At 43.1% G+C, this 19951-nt stretch overlaps 1 protein-coding gene across 1 annotated transcript in view; it reads left to right on the top strand.

Moving 5' to 3' along the window:
* Positions 1 to 19951, top strand: part of dntt (deoxynucleotidyltransferase, terminal) — a gene marked incomplete at both ends in the record, with an annotated part of 80676 nt that overhangs the window by 31627 nt on the left and 29098 nt on the right. The window contains 3 exons of the mRNA XM_080036463.1: positions 7828 to 7930; positions 16021 to 16269; positions 16726 to 16809. Coding sequence (XP_079892589.1) covers positions 7828 to 7930; positions 16021 to 16269; positions 16726 to 16809 — 436 coding nt within the window. The remainder of the gene's footprint in view (positions 1 to 7827; positions 7931 to 16020; positions 16270 to 16725; positions 16810 to 19951) is intronic.

Here is a 19951-nt window from a genome sequence, read left to right on the forward strand (position 1 = left end):
GGAAGCATTAGGGCTGCTGGTGCTAAAATGCATCCCACGGCTGATGAATTTATAGAGCAGATATGCTGGTTTGACAGCACATGATCACAACCTCTTTGTTCTTCATCATAAAAAAAAGAACCTTTAGTGCCCATCCCATTCCCAACATAGCATGGCCTTTACGTCAAGATGTTGAAATGCATTAGGTGTACAATCTCAGAGGGCACAGTGCGTGCTCTTGTAAAGCTACCAACTATTTGCACACAATGGGTGCCTCATCCTGCCATCGTCACCTCTTTGTGCTGCTCTTTTTTTATGTGCTGTGCTTTCTGCCGGAGTAAGAGTGGAGCACTCCGCTCTGTGGTGTTATAAAAATTCAGTTCATGACCAGTGGTTTGCGCGGTAAATAATGGAAAAGCATTCTGGCAGCACAGGAAAGGCGCTTGCTTCTCAACAGGGGTGACCTAGCTGGCGACGCTTAACTGATGGTATTAAATATAGAAACATCACATGTGGACAGGGGACAGTTTTTTTTCTCGTAACCTTAGGAGTGATTGTTATATTCTAACATGTTTCCCCACAAAACGTTCATTGATGAAAGTCTTGCTTTAAAGGTGCACCAAGTAACTTTGAGTGTGTCAGAGAAGTGAACATTTTCTAAGATATATTCTCATAACCAAATAAACAAACTTTCCACACAGGAAAATTGGGTGTCTGGAACATTGTTTAAAGTTAGAAAGCTACCTGACAGTCTCACTGTCATTGTTCAGAGCAGCAGGGCCCACAGGGTTTAAAAAAAAGAAGATTTTTCTAATAATATGTCTGGTTTCAGGGGCTTCAAAATAATTTAGTTCTGATTTATGACGATATAATTATTCCATGCTGAGAATAACACAAAGTGAAAATATGTTTTGTCAACTTACTGCAGGCTCTGCAAATGTAAACAGACCCCTCTGCTCTGAAACTGCATAGTACACCTTGAGTGCGTTGAGCTGGGCGTATATTTGATTTGTCTCGGTCGCTATGGGTTCCCAACTCAACTAAATAAAGATAGCATCAAACTGTTCGAGAGAAAAAAAAAAAAGGAAATTCAAAATCACTTATCTTCAAAAGGATAAATGACATCTGGAACGTTATCTGATTATGTAAATAACTGTTCCTCAAGGGGAAAATGTGCTAAAGGAGATGAGGAAAGTGATTAGCGCATCATGGATAGTTAGCATCAAGAATGAAGGGGAGGAACGGTGCAGGATTTATGGGCGAGGAGTCTGCTGCAAAGCGTAGAGGGGGCCTTTTAGAGAGCTTTTATGGCTCCAAACTCAAAGGGATTTATAGAACCCGTTTAGTTCATCTCATATTCGGTGCATGCGTGGGGAGGATTACGTGAGGCCCTAATTGGAATCATGCAGAGCCGTAATTGAAAAGCGATGACTTGTACATTATCTGTCTGTAAGTAAGTCATTTACATTTATCTTGTCCAAAGAAAAGCAGATTCTCCAGACATGGTTCAAACACAGCAGGAAGGCGTATGCTCTTTAAGAGGCCAGCAGCATTACTAATAACCAACTAATTATCTTCAGTGGGACATATTTGAAAATATTCCTTTCTCAAGTCCTGTCAAAGCTTGATTGAATGACCTATAATTTTTCAGCGTGATGTCTGTGAGAGAGACTCTCGTTTGCTTCATCTTTCCAGTCGATAGCCCTTGTCAAAAATCGAAGCGTGCGTACACTATATACGTCCTCTTAAATAGATATTCTTTCATATCTCTGTATAACATACACAAACACACGCACCACCTTGGCTCCCAAAAGTTGCACAGAATAAGTGCCGTGCTCCTGCAAACTCCAGCTGTCATTCACTTCAGAGGGAAAACAGCGTGGAGAGGATTTGTTGATGCCACTGACATTAGCCTTATTGAAAGGACAGCTGCTGTAGGCGGGTGAAGACTCCCAGCTCCTTTTTGTTCGGAGGGGAGGATTAGAAATAGATTAGGCTTGAAAGCGTCTTGCATCGCTGCGTGTGAAAGACTCGAGCAGTGTCAGAGGAGTGCAAGTATTCATTTCAGTGTGAAGCCAGCAAGTCCCCGCTGTGGATCTTATTTAACATCAGATGGTCTGGAATGAGACTGATGAGTGAGCCACTGGTGTCTGCTCCTAAAACCCTACAACAGGGGCTGAGTCCCGCTGCATTGTTTCCCCTCCAACAACAACCGAGATAAGTTATCCTTATCGGTTTGGTTCAGGGTGTCACCATTTTTTAAAACCAACTCCATTATCAGCTTACAGGCGGATAGGGCAAAACAAGCTGTCTGATCTTGAGGAATAGCCCACGTACACTTCGCATTTACTGCTTTTTAACTTTTTTTAATGAAATATCTGCCTTATTACTACCTTGTTTTTTCTGGGTTAGCGTGAAAGTGTGCACGAAACCGGCCGCTTTCAACTGGGCTCTCTCTCTACGTCCAGCATTACTGGATACTTGCAGCCGCAGCCACACTTCCCACATCTGGATTATTTATACATGTCACCCTGTCGTCCGCACATTTGTAAATAACCATGTATATTTCATAGGCTTTTGTGCAGATGGAATTAATAATTGAGCATTTATTCTCACGCCATACAAATAGTTAACTGCTTTACACCGTGTTGCACTGAATTGAAAATAAACTCCGGCGGAGTTGCTGAGGATAGAATGTTGACAGTCCATCATACAAAGTTTAGATTTTCAGCAGGATCTGACAAGCTGAGTAGCAGTGTATTCCTAATTCTGAACGCAAACAGGGCTCTGAAGATGCACTATTAGAGGTAAAGAAGAAGAAGAGGAGCTGATAGAATCACAATACTAACACTCCTCATTTGCTAAGGCGAGAGAATGTGCCTGACATGCTGTTATATACTTTTTCTGCTGAATGGGGTTTAACTAGAGGAGGTATCTTCACAGAACCGACACAAAGGTTACTAATGCCCCAATGCAATCAGGGAACGGCTGAAAAGTATAATATGCCACAGTGTCTTCTCCTCCAAGAACCACCAATTTTCACTTCAGCCCATCAAGATACACACACACACACACACACACACACACACACACACACACACACACACACACACACACACACACACACACACACACACACACACACACACACACACACACACACACACACACACACACACACACACACACACACATCCGGAATCAGGTTGTTTTTAAGCCCTGATTGGAGGTAAACTGAATTTACGCTGATGATCTCCTCCTTTTCTTTTTTTGTTGTTGTTGCTATTCATGGCACACATTTATGCAGTGCACTCCAGCGAGTTTTGCCGGCGCAGCAGAGGCCAGCCGTGAGATTCACACAACTACAGTGCCCCCGTCGAGCTAGAAGTGTTGCGGAAATCTCAGTGTTGCCAATTAGGAGCTTTGGAAAAGCAAAAGTTTCGGGGGGAAAGTTGCTAATTCAGCAGATGGGATTCGGGGATGCAGTCTTAAACAGCTGTGTGCTACCAGTCCACTCATTAGAGGAGTGTCAGCTATTCACACATAGGCCAACATGAATAACGCTGAGTATAGAAACACAAGTGTAATTGTGAGTCCTCCCCACATCTCTCTGTTATTTTACAAATAGGATGAATTACATACAGTTGCAGTTCAGATGAGATAACTGCGACTAATGCTGGGCTTACACTACACAACTTTTCACGCGATTTGACAGTCGCAGACAATCTTCCAATGTTGGACTGAAATCACAGAAGTCGTGCTGGAGTTGTGGAGCGCGCACATAATCTCAGTCGTTTGGTGTAAAGCGAAATTACGTAAACACTGTCACACTCTCACATGCACCAAGCACGACAAAGGAGGAGCGGCATTAGTCGCAACCTGTGTCCGCCTGTGCAGGCACTTATTTCGGACACTTTTTCCTTGAAGCCTCGGTGGGAGAACCAGGCTGACAGCCGCGCAACCTTAACACTTTACCGTCAAATACAGGGTTAGGAGTTAAAGTTATTGGGGGACGAAATCAGCAAATAAAGATGGTCAAATAACTAAAGGAAGTCCCCCACTCGGAATATTGAATTAACCTTTTTTTAATTAAATAATCACTATCGCGTTTGCGGAAATAATATTAATCTAAAAAGGAATCTAGTTGTAGTCTTGCAATATGAGACCCTGTGTCTTTTCAAAATCCCACTCTGTGACTGAAAACTAATGACTAGTTGTCTTCAGGTGTGAGTTGATTGTCTTTATGTAAGAGGGTTTCAGTCTTCAGTCTTTTCAAAGTCTTTTACTGTAAAAGTCCTCTAGTGTGAGCCCAGCATAAGGTAGCATCTACTGAGTGAACCTGTAAGCCAGGAACTTCTTCTGTTGATGCCACAGAGGCACATGCTCTCTGCCTCTAACCCTGACCATTCATGTTGAAATGCCTTGGGTAACTCTATTGGAGACCTTGGAGACCATAGAGACATACAGTATCAACCTCCTGACTTTTGTTGTCACTTTGCTTTGCAGTTAAAATCCGAATGATTTTGCTCACTGTTCCACACAAAGGTTGGTGAGTGTCTGTCAGTGGGTGTTGGGGCGATAGATCAGTTTAAGTGATGCCTGGCCTTCTAGCAGCTATAGTCGTTAGCCAACTGAAGTGGATCACAGGCTGGTAGGATGAAGTTTCAGGCTTTGAGGATGGTGTTTGCAGTATGTTAGTGTCTGCATTGTTCTCACTTTCATAGTAGGCCAGTCGGACTCACACACAGAACAAGGCATCCAATCTCATATTTAAAGATTTTTTCAATTCTGTTGAGTTCATCACTATGTTTTAAGGCCAGGACACACCGGTCCGACTACCCGAAAATGGAGACTGCCGATTCAGGCAGCTCCAGTCTTCCCGTCGCGGCCAAAAAAGTGCCAAGAACACACCGAGCCGACTGCTGACTTTCCGTACGCTCTGCGCTTGCGCGGGACGTAATGTCTCCATAACAGCAGGCGGCGCTAATCTGTATTGTGGCCCAAAAAAATACGGAAGCCGGAAATGATGGGAAAGCTCTCTAGACCATAAACATAGATAGAAATACGTATTTATATTTATGGACCATAAAGAGCACCATTTTTAGCAGAGAGTGTCGAGCAGTCAACAAGGGTTAATGCATGTGAGTACTCGCTGAACGAAACAAACAAACAAACAAACAAACACATTAAAACAATGGCTAGCTGTTGTTAGCTGTTTGTGCTACCCGCCTCACTTCCGGGCTTCACTGATTCGCTAGCCCTCCACCAATCAAATCGCTCCAACTGAAAGACTGCCCGCCACATGTTCAATCGGCTCAAAAGAAGCCCGACGACATCTACGACGACCGATTTCATGGCACACACCAAACAGATTTGTGTCCCCGCCCCCTCCAGACTCTCCGACTCGGCGATTATCGGGCCGGTGTGTCCGGGCCTTTAGGCCACCATTTTCTCCATGTGTCGTCTTTTCTTTGATCATTTGAACCTTTGTGACTTTCCTAAAATACTGAAAGCAACATGCATTACTGTATTTCCCCAGTATCTTTAAACAGATACACATACCCTCAGAAGCTCACAGGGTAGACGCATGTGGGTGTGGCCAACTGGTTTTGTAATTGTGTTGACTGGAGGTGCACATGCAGCTGTGGCCCCGCCTGGATGAATCTGGAGAGCCTGGCTGCAGCAGGATGAATATTATGCGAGTAGGAGGAATACATTATCAGCAGGTGAAGCCGAAGCTCCAGGGCATCAGTAAAAGCTAATCAAATCAGCTCCTCTGGTGACCTTCACAGCACAAACATACATACACACATGTGCTTTCAAGGACAGCTGGTGTCCCCTGTGCGCACAATGTTTATTGAATTTCCATTTCATGAAAGTCATGGTGTTTTTGCAACTAAACCTGTATTGGTAAAATCAAGAGTTTCTGCTTTGTGGGTTACAAGTAGTGTACTAAAGCAACTAAAAAGGTTTAGGAGGTTGGTGGAGCTCGGTGACATATGGCTACTCACAGGGCCGGGTCAGCTACTGCACTGTCCTTTTGGTTCTACATGAGTTCTACCTAAAACCGACAGCTTTTCTGTCACCATTGAGGACTCCACTGTTTCCCCCTCCCCCCAGGTTAAGAGTCTGGGTGTCATCCTCGACACCACACTATCATTTCAACCCCACATCAATAACATTACCTGGACTGACTACTTCCACCTTCGAAACATCAACCGCCTTCGCCCGTCCCTTACCCCCCACACTGCCACCATCCTTGTCCACAGTCTGGTCACATCAAGGCTCGACTACTGCAACTCCCTCCTCTTCGGTCTCCCCCAAAAAACCCTCCACAAACTGCAACTGGTCCAAAACTCAGCAGCAAGAATCATTACCAGAACCCCCTCCTCTCACCACATCACCGCTGTCCTTCACCAGCTTCATTGGCTCCCGGTTCAATTCCGCATTCAATTCAAAGGTCCTCCTCTACACCTTCAAAACCATCCATAACCTTGCACCCACATACCTAACAGACCTCATCCAAATCGCCACTCCCTCCCGTGCACTCCGCTCCTCCTCCTCTGTTCACCTCACTGTCCCCTCTGCCCGTCTCACCACGATGGGGAGCAGAGCCTTCAGCCGCTCTGCTCCCCTGCTCTGGAATGCACTACCCCCCGACATCCGCAACACTGACTCCATATCCCTGTTGAAATCCAAACTCAAAACCCACCTCTTCAAATCTGCATGCCCCCCCCCCTGACCTTCCCTTTCTCATCACCACATCACCCATTGTCTACTTGTTTTAAATAGTTTTTAAATCTATTTGTGTACCTGCCTTGCTTTTTATAATCTATGTTTTTAAATGTACGGCGACCTTGAGAGTCTTGAAATGCGCCTCCAAATGAAATGTATTATTATTATTATTATTATTATTTACCTGTTGTACATAGGCCTAATGTAATCTGTGGTAGTAAAGTAAAAACAAAATCTGCTGTAGCTGTAACACGCTAACCGACAGGGCACACATTGCTTTAGCTTTTCTTAATAGCTGCCTAACCTTTGCTGTCAAATTGAACAGTGAAATTGCAATTTAGCAAACATATTTAGGTCATATTCAGGGAGGGTATGTCAAGGTGGCACAATATAACCAGCCTTAATTTAACATGTAAAGACTCTGTACAACATGAATTCAAGAGATAATATATGTTTTCTTATTGTAACATAAAAAATGTATATCCTGAAACCACAAAATGCTTTCCCCAAGTCTTTATCATCCAGGCGGTGTGAAAGGGGGCTACTGATAGATAGTCAATAGATAGACATCAATTATCTCAAGCTGCATCTTCAGAGATGGAGTCACCACTGTCCTGAATAACAGGAGCGGTGTGAAAAGGCTTTGATATGCCTTTAGAAGCAGACATGCACGCGCAGGGGGATTTGATGCTGAGCCTTTCGTTGCATCTGTTCCTGCCCGATCCTCCTATAATGACTTACACCAGTGAAACACCGCTATGCCGACGCTTGTGCTGACGGAGAAAATAATGCATTGTGTAAGCACAGTCAGGCTCCATATGGGTCTGCCTTATGACACTGATTCCAAGTAGAAAATGATGATACTCATAAAAGCTAAAGGCTCTGACAGCTGAGACAAACAAAACAATGTGCTTTTATACTTTGCTTAGTTATTTGTTTTAATAATGAAAAATGAAAGAAAGTCTGTGCCATTAGTAAAGGCCTGTGCTTTTTATAGCGCCGTCTGCCATGTTCCCTCTTCATCAGTTAGGGGGCTGTGACTCAAAGATAATGCTTCTCATTATTTCCTCGACACGGTGTGTGAGGTAACTAGTGCTATGTCTTCATCTCCAGGGGGAAGGAGTTTGGCCATGACGTGGATTTCATCATAACCACACCTGAGCAGCAGAAGCAGGAGACTCTGCTGCCCAACATTATTGACGCACTGACCAACAATGTAAGTGTGTTTTTCCCATTAATACATTTAATGAATGAATGACAAAGTGGAGGAGATGGCTGTGGAAGGATATGACATGTTATGTTATGGAATTTGGAATTGATGGCACTACTTAGAAATGTGATGAAAAAACAACAACTCATGAATCCATAAGTTGGTCTTAAAGGTCACATATTATGCTAAATGCACTTTTTAAATGTGTTCTAACATATCCATGGGTCCACGGTGTGCCTAGAGACTGCCAAAATATAAAAAAAATAACAATCTCTCCTTTTATCACTCTCCCCCTTTCTTTTTTTCAGCAAACAATTAAAGAAAAACGTATTAGGGACCACTAAGACCATATAATATGGTGTATAATAGTACCGAAAAGTGTATAATATGGGAGCTTTAAATTCATAACCAAGGTCACTGTGAGATGTGAATATAATGTGCAGTTCCACTTGTCTGGAGGACATCTTTCTGGCTGCTGTGCTATGGAAGGCACTTTTCCATGATTCAGAACTGTGTCTCTGGATACTTACAGCAGAGAGACACAGTTAGAGTAACTTAGAGGTAATGGCGCTCTGAAGTTCCACCAATTTAGTTGCCTTTAATGGAAAAGTTATTGTGAAAAAAGGTGAGCGAATCAAGTAAAAGAGAAATCGTACAATTTAGCAGGCTACCTCAAGAACTTCTGCCTGGTGCTTTTCAAGGACTATCAGCGACTATGGAGTCCTCTTAATAGAAAATGGTTCCTTTAATGTAAAATGGGCCAAAAAAAGACAGGTGGTAGAGAGGAGAGGAGAAGGAGAGTGGATGAATGTGGAAGAGTGAAAGAGAGACAGACAAATAGCAGCTGATTAAGGCAAAAGGAAAGTCAGTGGTAAGTGAGAATAGCGAATAAATATGTGAGTGAGAGTTACAATGGAGAGAGAGAGAGAGAGAGAGAGCCAGATAATGTTAATTACAGGCTTTGTTTACATACGCATGATGTTTTAATTATCGTCTTCTCAAATGAGGACAATTATTTGCCGCTAAAAATCACAGTAATGTTGCAGATATCAACATGCACCAGAAGTGTCCAATTAAAACTCAATATACGTAAACATGAGGTCGTAATCACAAACAAAAATTCCAGCATGCTTAAATGAACACCTATTGGTTTTGACCTCTTCCGGCTTTAAGGACGTTAATTGAGAAAGCAAATATCAATAACACTTTTGCCTATTTTGTATTTAACGTGGCTAGCAAATATAACACACACAGACACGAAAACACATGCGCACACACACACACACACACACACACACACACACACAGACACAGACAGACAGACAGACAGACAGACAGACAGACAGACAGACAGACAGACAGACAGACAGACAGACAGACAGACAGACAGACACCCACACACACACACTTTCTTGTGCCGATATTCTGAAAGCATAACGTGGGGGTAGAGGCAAGGTCAGCCACCAGCTTCTGCCGCAGACAGATGAGCGATCAGAATTGTTCTATTGTCATGCCAGGAAAAGCACAAGTGGAACGAATAACATAAGAGACGGTTCTAGAATGTCTATTCAACTACACTTCCACTGCACATTGCATTACCTCATCTGGAAATGCATTTACTCAAAGCTGAGAGCTGTTTTTTTCAAATATGTTCAAAATTCACAATATTTCCTATGACTGTGGCCCATACATTGAAATAGTTCTGGGTCATTTCTCCTCTCGGTACTGGCCTTGAACCTTTGTAGAGTGGCTATTGATGTGGGACTTTGGGGAAAAATGATTCTTTGTGTAAGAAGTCATTGTAAAGCTAAGCCGAAGGTAGGATGAGTCTTCAGCAGCCTGACTCAGATATTTCTTCAAAAGAATGTGTTCCAGTGCAGGGGTCAAACAGGGTCGTCTGGCATTAAGGTTTAACCCCAACAGGCTCCATGTCATCTGGCAAAGGCGCCGCGTCTGCAAATCAAATACAGTATGTGCTGCTGGCCTATGTCAGGGTTTCTATGGTTGAGAGGAATGATGACAGCAGCCATGAACTCCCTTCAATTGATATATATATATATATATATATATATATATATACTGTATATATATATATATATATATATATATATATATATATATATATATATATATATATATAGTTACAGTTGACAGCTTAAATCAAATCTTTAACCAATCCTTTAAGTTGAGAAACTGCAGGTGAATAGGCCAATATTATAGAACATATTTTCCAATATCTTATATGTTTACATTTGCATCTCTGTAAAGACCAAAAATCTAGAAGTTGTAAAAATCTTTGTACATTTGTAAATTTTTTACAGAACAGATTTGGGAAGGAGCCCCTTTTTCATTTTATAAATCAAAGAACACTATGTACAGGTCTGAACAATACATTTTACTCATGTTTTTAAGAACAAACAGTATCATAAATCAGACAATTAACAACAGATGAACACATCCGTCTGTAATAACCCTCAGAATATTGCAAAGAATGGTTATGGAAAGTTTACTTGACGTAGGTGCTTTAGAAGTTGAGATTTTTGGTTCAGCGTATTGAAAAAAACTAATTTGATAATGTCCGTTAAAGATGGTCGTATGGGAGAAATATGCAGATGCAAAAAGACAAGGTTAGCAATGAGATTATTTCTGCTAACAGTGCAGCTTTACCTTGGAGAAATGTCTGTAAAGTTAGAGTGCTAACCAACGTCATGAAGAGACTCGAGCCCCAACACTACAAAAGAAAAGCCGAGCTGGATCTCCAAAGGCCATTGCAAACACATTGACAACAATATCTCTGTCAAAGAAAGAAAAAAGTAAAGCACCTGACATTCAAGGACTTTTTCTTTTGTCAAAAAAACTTTTTTTCCCCCTTCAGATAAATGCTCTCACTTCGTTTAGCTGTCTGCTACTTTCTTTTTGTCATCACCAGGTTTAAGAAAATAAATCCCTCCGTCCCCTTTTCCATCCACACCTCCGCATGCCTCCCCTTTTTCAGCCTTCCATCCTGACCATAATTATCTCCTACTTGCTCCTACCTGCTTCTAAGGATATTATTTGAGGGGGGGGGGGCCTCATAGATGTTTGCTATAAATATAAATGAAAAAGTGTGGATGTGAGACAGTGAATTAGGCGGGCTGGGCAGGTGTAAAAAAGGCTTTAGGAGCTTATGAATTTGGGACAGTGTGATGAGAGCGGGATGCTTTCTTTCACTCAGCGGGCTGGATGGAATTGGGGATGCAGAGGGGACCGGTCTTCAGGGACGAGGACACAGGAGACAGTGATTAAGTGGCGGTAGCAGAGGTTGGCTCTAAGTCGTGTAACCTTGTCATCTGCAATCAAGCCCGCGGGGGCCCACGTGTCTTCACTCCGGCCTAATATCATGGGCAGTCCCTGTAAACCCCCCCACCACCCCCCCAAACCACAACCTCCCCAACCCTCTTCAGCCTGCAGGGAGTTAAAAATACATCTATCTGGAAATGTCCTTGTAAAAACGGGTTCATCATTTTTCCTCTAGCATCCTTCCTTCGCACACACGCACGCACGCACGCACACGCACGCACGCACGCACGCACGCACGCACGCACGCACGCACGCACGCACGCACGCACGCACGCACGCACGCACGCACGCACGCACGCACGCACGCACGCACGCACGCACGCACACACACACACACACACACACACACACACACACACACACACACACACACTTCCTCGTGCCGATATTCTGAAAGCATAACTTGGGGGCAGAGGCAAGGTCAGCCACCAGCTTCAGCCGCAGACAGATGAGATTCAGCTTGGCCCCGGTAATGGCAACGGAGAGCCGGAGAGAGCGGCCATGTTTCATCCTCCATCCATCCATCATCTCTGTCTCTGAATACTGCATAAGTGTTGCTTACCCAAGGCTGAGCTCTGTATGCATTTGCCACCATTATAATGTCATTCAGCTCAGGCTTTAGTTTTTCACATTTGGCCCGAGTCAATGCGGTTAGGGATCGGAGAGTTTCCCCCCTCTGGCTGAATAAGTGGTTTAGGCAGAGCTGGCCCGTACGCCTCAGGTTATTTTGCAGTCACACCGAGTTTTTCACTTTAAATCTAAATAAAATCTCAGCACTGAAGGGCTACGTTGACTGCCACATATATTCAGACAGACGAACTGCTGCACTTTAATTTCAGCAATCTTTCTCGTTGGCTGCGGCGAAGCTCGGTAATCAAAGTCAAAGTGCGGTTCAAACTGTTTCTGGCTAACACGCTGTAATCTGCAGGTTTTTGAAGTCTCCTTCTGTGAGTCAGAGAGAATGAGAGAGATTAGATTAGAGAGCGTGGCATCCCTGAAAACATCATGTTTCTCCTGGATGTAGCGGTAGATGGCTGCTCCCGCTGCCGAGACCACTATCACTCTATCAAGAAAAACAACACAGAGCAAATTGTCAAATAGAAAAAACTAAACGCTCAGTTTTTAGATCACAATTTCAGAAGTCATGTTCTCTTGACTCTTTTTTTTCTCCTGCGCTCAGAGGCGAAGCTTCATGGGGAAAAGATTATCTTCCCGCTGTCCTCCTCTGTAATTCCCTCTGTAAACAGTTGTGGTGGAATAAGCTCCTATACTCTCAGATGCTCGCTGACATTACCTGCTGCGTGGGAGATTATTACAGAGCGCTATTGGGCTAAATAGCCCCCGGCGATGCTGAGGCAGGGGGGGACATCATGACATCCTGCCCTTATGGCGGATTTCTGAGCATATGTGTGTCAGACAGAATGGGGGGGGGGGGGGGGACTGAGAGGTGGCTGGGCGGCTGCAGTGTGAGTGTAGGCAGGAGGGCCGCAAACCTTATCCAACGATGGGCATCCATATTCAGGTACTTTGTTTCTGAAAAAAATAGTTATACAAAAAAACACCTCGATTTATACTAGTATAAAAGAAGACACGCTATGGAAGCAAAATAGACACAATTCTCAAAATTAACCAGTGCTTGAATAAACATTGATTTTCCTCACCATAACTCATTAACACTTCTCTCAGAAGGCATCAGAATGATTCAGAGCTATCTAAGCCAGACTAAGCAGCGCCCTACATTCGGGGCCCCATGGATGAGATGAGGGTTCCAGACCTTCTCCCATGCCGTGTCTCAAGTGTGTGGCTCGCGGGGAATTTAATTTCAGATTAGTCAGTGTTTAAGTGCTTTTTATGCTGTCATTCTGGCCTCATTATCTAAGTGGGAACTGCCACTGCCTTTAGCTAAGCTATCATTGAAAGCGTAGCTATTACTGAACATATAGGGAACTTTTAAAGGCTCCCTCTCCCTGCCTATCATTGGAAGGTGAATGGTTATCTGTAATTGCAGAGGGAGAGCGGTCCAGGGGTGCAGCGAAAGGGTGACATCAGGATTTTTTCTGCCTGCAGTTGCATGACTAATGAGCCCACCCCAGAAGATAATTAGAGGAGGAACAGCTAGACAGTTTGTCTTAGGTCTACCCATGTGTCACTCACCATCCCAACCTATGGATCCTCACCACTGGTCTTTCTCACTCAGCATCCCCTCCTTTGAAAAGAAACTGTCCTCATCTGATACCTTTTGTGCATTTCCATGATCGCGCAGGAACTGTTTGGCTCCCACTATGCTGACAACTAGGTGTTTAATGGTTTTGTGATTAACCCCGGTCATTGGCTGGGCAGCTTGAGTGGCTGCTTGCTGCACCCGCTCCCACAATTATTGCTCTTTAAGGAGAGCGCGGCAGATTTATTGCCGGCGAGTGGGGAGCCCGTATCCCAACAATTACGACCGGGCCACTGGAATTAAATTGACAATTTGTAATCTTAATCGCCTTAACGCTCCTGCATCCAGGGAGGAGAGGCATAATCAGCCAGCAGGGCGAGGCCCGGAGGAAATCAATTCACTGACTCTCTGTCAGTTTTCTCGCTCTCCTTTTCCGTCTCCTTTGTCCACCTGTTTCGTACTTTCTCTAACGGGTTGAACACTTCATTCTCCAACTGTCTTGCACTCGCTCAATTCCTCAGTTGTCTACACTCACAGCTTTGCTTGTCATCAGCGGCCCCTCTCTCTGCGACACACTGACATATTACTTGGCAGAGATTTCCATTATCTAAGGAGTGGATCAATTTTATCAGGGAATGGGCTTCAGCCATCTAATACGGGCGGCTGCAGGCTCATCTCTCAATGTGATCTCACACTCAGCCACCCCCCGTTATTCACCACTGCAGGCACACTGATGAGAAGTCTGAGCAGATGTTCACACAGTGGTCCATGTCCTGTTACTGGCATCCGTATATCCCCATGGCTACCTCTATTCTAAGCCATGGCAAAACTTACTGTCTTTCAAGCTTAATTTAATCAGTCAAGATGACTTGGCTCTTGATTTTTTTATCAATACATAGATTTACGCTAGGTTGAACTATAGGTGTAGGTGCTAATGTCAGAGTGATAACATGCTCACAGTGACAGTACTAGAATGGTTATGTAAATCATGTGTACAGAAGTGGAAATGTGTCGAAAGATGGGCACAATGTTTCAAAAGACTTAAACAATCAAACCTGCAGTACAAATCAGGTCCATCCACTACACATCTTCTTCACAAAATCCCCTCATTCCCTCCATTCACTATTTCAACACATAACTCTTAACTCAGCCATTTTTAATACCCACCAGGCTGTATCTAAGCCGCCATTTTTATCTCCAAGATTAAGATGAATCCGGCTTTCGAGAAAAGTTTCAGTGCTCATGGAAATAAATAATATTTTGGGAGAATTGCAGTCATGTTTCCACAGCCCTGAAACTGTTGAGATATGAAATTAGTTTATGATGAATCCAGAAACAGGGAGGTGTGCTCTGTGATAGCTCCTGCTGCATTTTATTACAGCATTGGCCTACAAATGATCACATAGTTGTTAGTAGGTTTCAAATAAGAGTCTGGTTTTATCTATTGCTGGGCTCTCAAACTACCTGTCAACTATCAGAATGAAGTGACTCTGGTGTACTTTAAGGCTTAAGTCTGGGTCAGACAGTGGGAGCAGGAGTCGTCCTTACCTGCTGGACTGGCAATCATTGCTCCACTGACATTCAACCCATTCTTCCAGTAAAAGCTTTTTCTTACAAAAAAATATTAAATAACAACATCCCTTTGTGGCAGATGTTAACTGAATCTCATCAAAACGTCTTGCTGCTTGGAAAAATGGTTTTGCATTGAAATTAAATGAAACAGTTGGCTGTATTTGTTCATTTGTACTTGTGCTGTTCTGAAGGTTATTACGGAAGCATTTGTTCATATCATATGTGTACATGCTTTTTGATCTAGCTTTAAAACTTGAGCAGTATCACAGCAACTGAGTCCTTTTTGTAAAGACATTTCAATTCAAAGAAATTAGACGCTTCAAATGTGGCCTCTTTACTCTGGTTTTAGCTTTGGATCTGACAAATAGAGTCAATTTGAAACATTTTAGGCCGGTCAACACCTTCCGTACAGATTATACCCCAGCTCTTTTAATCTTCTATGAGCCAGGCTCTGGTCCCAAGATTCAAAGAGCATCAGGTCTTTTTGGCTCTATCTCAGAAGTCTGGGCTCAAGATAAAAGGTGACCAAGAAAACATATTGGCTGTCCTCCTTATAGTCTCACACGCCAAAACACATGCCAAAAAGCTTTTCACTATTTAAATTGGTAAACGTTTAGTGGATACAAGGTGAAACCCTGAATGCAAAAATATCAGTTTTCCATGCACTGGCCAGTTTTGAGATTTCTGCCTATTTAGCTTCTATAACATGTCTTCCTTCATACTAAACATAAGGTCCAAAGTATACATTAAGGTGTTTATTTGACTAAACCTTGTCTGTTTGAGTATGTTTATTTCTCTTAAATATATTAAAAATGTTACCCTATACACTTGCAGTGTCTAGCCTTAAGGTTTATACAGTATGTAGCCTAATTGTTACAAACCATGGTTATGGACTGGTTTGCATGACAAACATACACAGCTGATAGCAGAAGCCGGCACTTTATAAAGAAGCTCGTCTTCATCTATTAAACACTAATGGGTTTCTCATATGCAACAATACTTTATACGTCTCTCTCTTCCCCAGGGCATAATGCTCTATTGTGAATACCAGGCCTCTACCTTTGATATGGCGAGGCTCCCCAACCACAGCTATGACGCCATGGACCACTTTGCAAAGTGCTTCCTGATTCTGCGCCTGGATGACAGCCAGGTGGAAGGGGGTCTCCACGTGGCCCAGGGGGACAGCAGGGGCTGGAGGGCAGTGCGCATGGACCTGGTGTCACCGCCGATGGACCGCTATGCATTTGCTCTCCTGGGCTGGTCCGGCTCCAGGGTATGAATGATTAACAATGGCATACAATGGTATAAAGTTGATCAGTAGTTGTATGTAGAATCCATGGCTTAAAAACATTTATTTATTTTTTTTTAATCCTATTTCATGAATAAAGGAATTGTTATGTCTACCAACATCATACAATAAAAATAATGGTGAGACACTGGAATTATGTCAAGGTCAAGGTCTTTTTTTCATTAAGAGTCCAAATAAACTCTAAAGGTATGAATAATGAACACAAAGTCAAGTCATATGCAGGCAGCAAGCATCCGATATTATATACAAATAACAGTCATTTCTGATATAAAATACCTTTTTTCTTGTGGGATGAATAGGTATTCAGTCCTTAGGGAACAAAAAAAAAATGCATTCAGACATCACTATTTCCTTTCAGGGCCATAGATCAGACAAGCAAACAGATATCTGGTTTCAGACTATTGATTCTTTCTTCCACAGCAGTTTGGGAGAGATCTAAGGAGGTTTGCTCGAATGGAGCGGCGGATGCTTCTGGACAATCACGCCCTGTACGACAAAACCAAGGTACTTCATGGTGCAACAATAGATTCTCCCCAACTGGAAAGTTTTTTTTTTTTTTGTCGAGCGGATAACATGCAAAGTAGGAAGATATATTTATGTATATGATGCTAGGGTTGAGCCACAATATGGTATGCTAGAATTGATTCAAATCATTTCTCCAGTGTGACATACTTCAACACAGGGACAAAATCACTTGAGATGAGATTTCCGTTTAAAATGTTTTCAAAATGCGGCAATTTAGCAATTTAGTCATTCACAGAGAGTAGTGTCTGCGGTTGACTCGTGTTTTAAATTCTCTCCGAGCTGCAAGTTTTTCACACAAGAGAAAAAGTATCAACACATCCTTATGAACCATTGCAATGATTTCTGCAGCATGCTCCACTTCACTGCTTTCCATCCATATGCCTAATACCTTTTAAACTCTGATATTTTGAGCAAAAGACAAACAAAAGAAAATGCATTATATATAAACAGCTCACCATACAAGCAGAATATTTACCCAAATGCTTTTGCTGAGAATACATGTTTGGCATGCTCCATTGAAGCTCATTAAATATGTCAGAACATTCTGAGCTACGTTTCAATTGGTTCTATCTGATTTGGCCGGGACAGAGCCCTATGTATGGTGCTCTGGGGCGGACGTAACCGGATGCCGACAGTGCTGAACATGCGCCGTCGAAGCCGTGATAAGAAACAACAGAGATGGCTGCGGTTATGTTGTTTGAGTTTGAGGCGGCTTTGGCCTCGACACTTAACGATTTGAAAGACGGCTTTCAAATCTTTCATTAGCAAGAAAGAGGAATGTTCTGTTTTGCCGACCGACCACGGCAAAAGTATAATTTACCAGTTAACGCTGTTTGCTAATCGAACAGGGCTTAATATGTCACCTTGTTCATTGCTCTGATTGGTAATAGTGCTATCCAATTGCGTGCAGTGGTATTTGAAATGCATGCCTAGGTGCCGCCCCTTGAGTTGAAAAGGTCTATTGATCATGGCCAGACCCTATATCGTTCTAGATATGGGTCTGGATTTCCAGGCTAAGGGCAGCCTACTGTATATCTGACTACCATTTTATCAAATCTCAATTTTATACTTTAAAATCACAATCTCTTCTTCAACTGTTGATAAACTAAAGAGAGAATCCAGATCAGTGTTTTCCACTATGTTTAGTCACAGACATCTCCCCTGAGTGTGTGGACATATGACTCTGGATATTGAATCACTGCCAAAGCCTCAGTCCTTTAAGGTTTTTTGGAACACCACAGCATGAAAACACTTTTGACAAATTATCTCAAATTATTCAGGGCAATATGTGTTGCCATTTTGAGCGAGCATAACTGTAAAACTGGAGTGAGGACAACCATTTTTAATTATAGCAGAGAGCTTGGTGGGAGGGTTTTGGTGGGCTTGACGCCGTGCCATGGTCCACCGCACACACTCACAGCTGACGAATGCACCGTAAACATGACTACACCAGGGCGAGCTAAGTGAACAACACACATCCTCCTGTTTTAATATTGGTGAGCTCAAGCTTGTTAACTTAAAGCTAATTACATTAGGGAGTTAAAGGTGCACTCACACACTTCCGAATGAAATAAACCACCATCTTCTCTTACACAGCGACATAAAGGCACACAGGGAAAAGAGAGACAAATCTATTTACAGCATAACTCGTGCAATTTAAAAAAACAATTATCTCTTTACTTGCCTACAACGCAACAGCTACTTAGGTTTGTGTGGAAACACATTGTCTTCGTTGGTATCTTGTGCTAAATTGGCTTCAAAAGTGGGCAAAACAGTGGGGAAGCGTGCTTTCATCACATAATTCAAATGTCACACAGTGGTTTTAACACCTTCTGTAGTGAAGATAGACTGCCATAATTGGTATCGTATGATAAAGTCAGACCTTCAATCATGGCTCGTGTTGAATCTAGTCCCGCAGAGAAAGTCATTTTCCACATGTGACAATCAGTTTTGATAACAGGTGTGATGAGCTGAGAGGTGACAGATGACAGCGATTTCTATATTTTCCACGCAGACAGCGAGAGGTGAGAAAGAAGTGGCGCGTAATGCAATTAGGATTAAGTTAACTGAAACCAAACGAACAGGTTGTTTGAAACGTGTCGATCAGTAAAGCTATACGAGCCGTCTTTCTATTAGATCCAAGTCATTTGTCACCACCTCAGCTTTCTTTTATGCACACTGCTCTCTGATGTACTGCTGTCAGATGGTGAGGTACACACACCCCTGAAGGCACAAGTGTGTGAGTGTAAACTAAAAAAAAAAGAAGGAAAAGGATTGACGGGACTCTTCAGCTGAAAGACTCAATTATTCAGCAGGGAAAAGTTTATAGTACCGATGAGAAAACAACAAATAATCCAGGGAACCATCAATCTTTGTGACAGGCCTCTCCGAAAAAGCCAATGTTTATCCTACATCCCCGCGACTATTCATTGCCTCCTGTAAAGCAGCCCCATGCTCATTTCCAATGCATAAGTCGGAGCGGCAAGGCGTTTTGAGTTGCGAGCGAAGCGGGACAAGGGGTGTAAGGCATATCAGCGCACCGATCGAGAGTGGGAGACACCCTGTCACCGCAATGTCCCGTCAGCCGCTCCCCAAGGGGACAGGGGTCAGAGTCTCCAGGATCACTGGGTGGCAGCTATCTGACAGATATTATACACAAAGCAGCCAACTCAAGATGGTGTTTATTTAAATGCAGAGGGGTGCAGAGGCAGAGGCTCGCTGACAGTGCAGCCATGCGTGCACTGGAGTGGACAGGGACAAAATCACACACGAGATTCACGCTCATTCCTACGAAAAACCAAAGCACGGGTTTGTTTTGAGCCTGATGAGTTCAGAAGGTATACATCGAGTGCTTTGTCTCTTGGAAATCAGTGAAACTATTTAAGCAAGCTCACTCGCTCACTTAAAGCTATAGTGTGTCCCTATGAGGAATTCTAACAAGACTGTCAGCGCATCTACATTAGGTAAACATCCGGTGTTCGCGCATGTATTTTATACCTTCTGCTGTATACGTCCAGGCTTTTTCTTAGCTGTAGAATCAACAACTGAAATAATTCGTGGGCACTTCTTGAGCTCCTGCACCACATGTCACGGGGTGACACCAGTTTGTACATGCTGCCAT

This window comes from Ammodytes marinus (genome assembly GCF_949987685.1).
Source record: "Ammodytes marinus genome assembly, chromosome: 11".
NCBI lineage: Eukaryota > Metazoa > Chordata > Actinopteri > Uranoscopiformes > Ammodytidae > Ammodytes > Ammodytes marinus.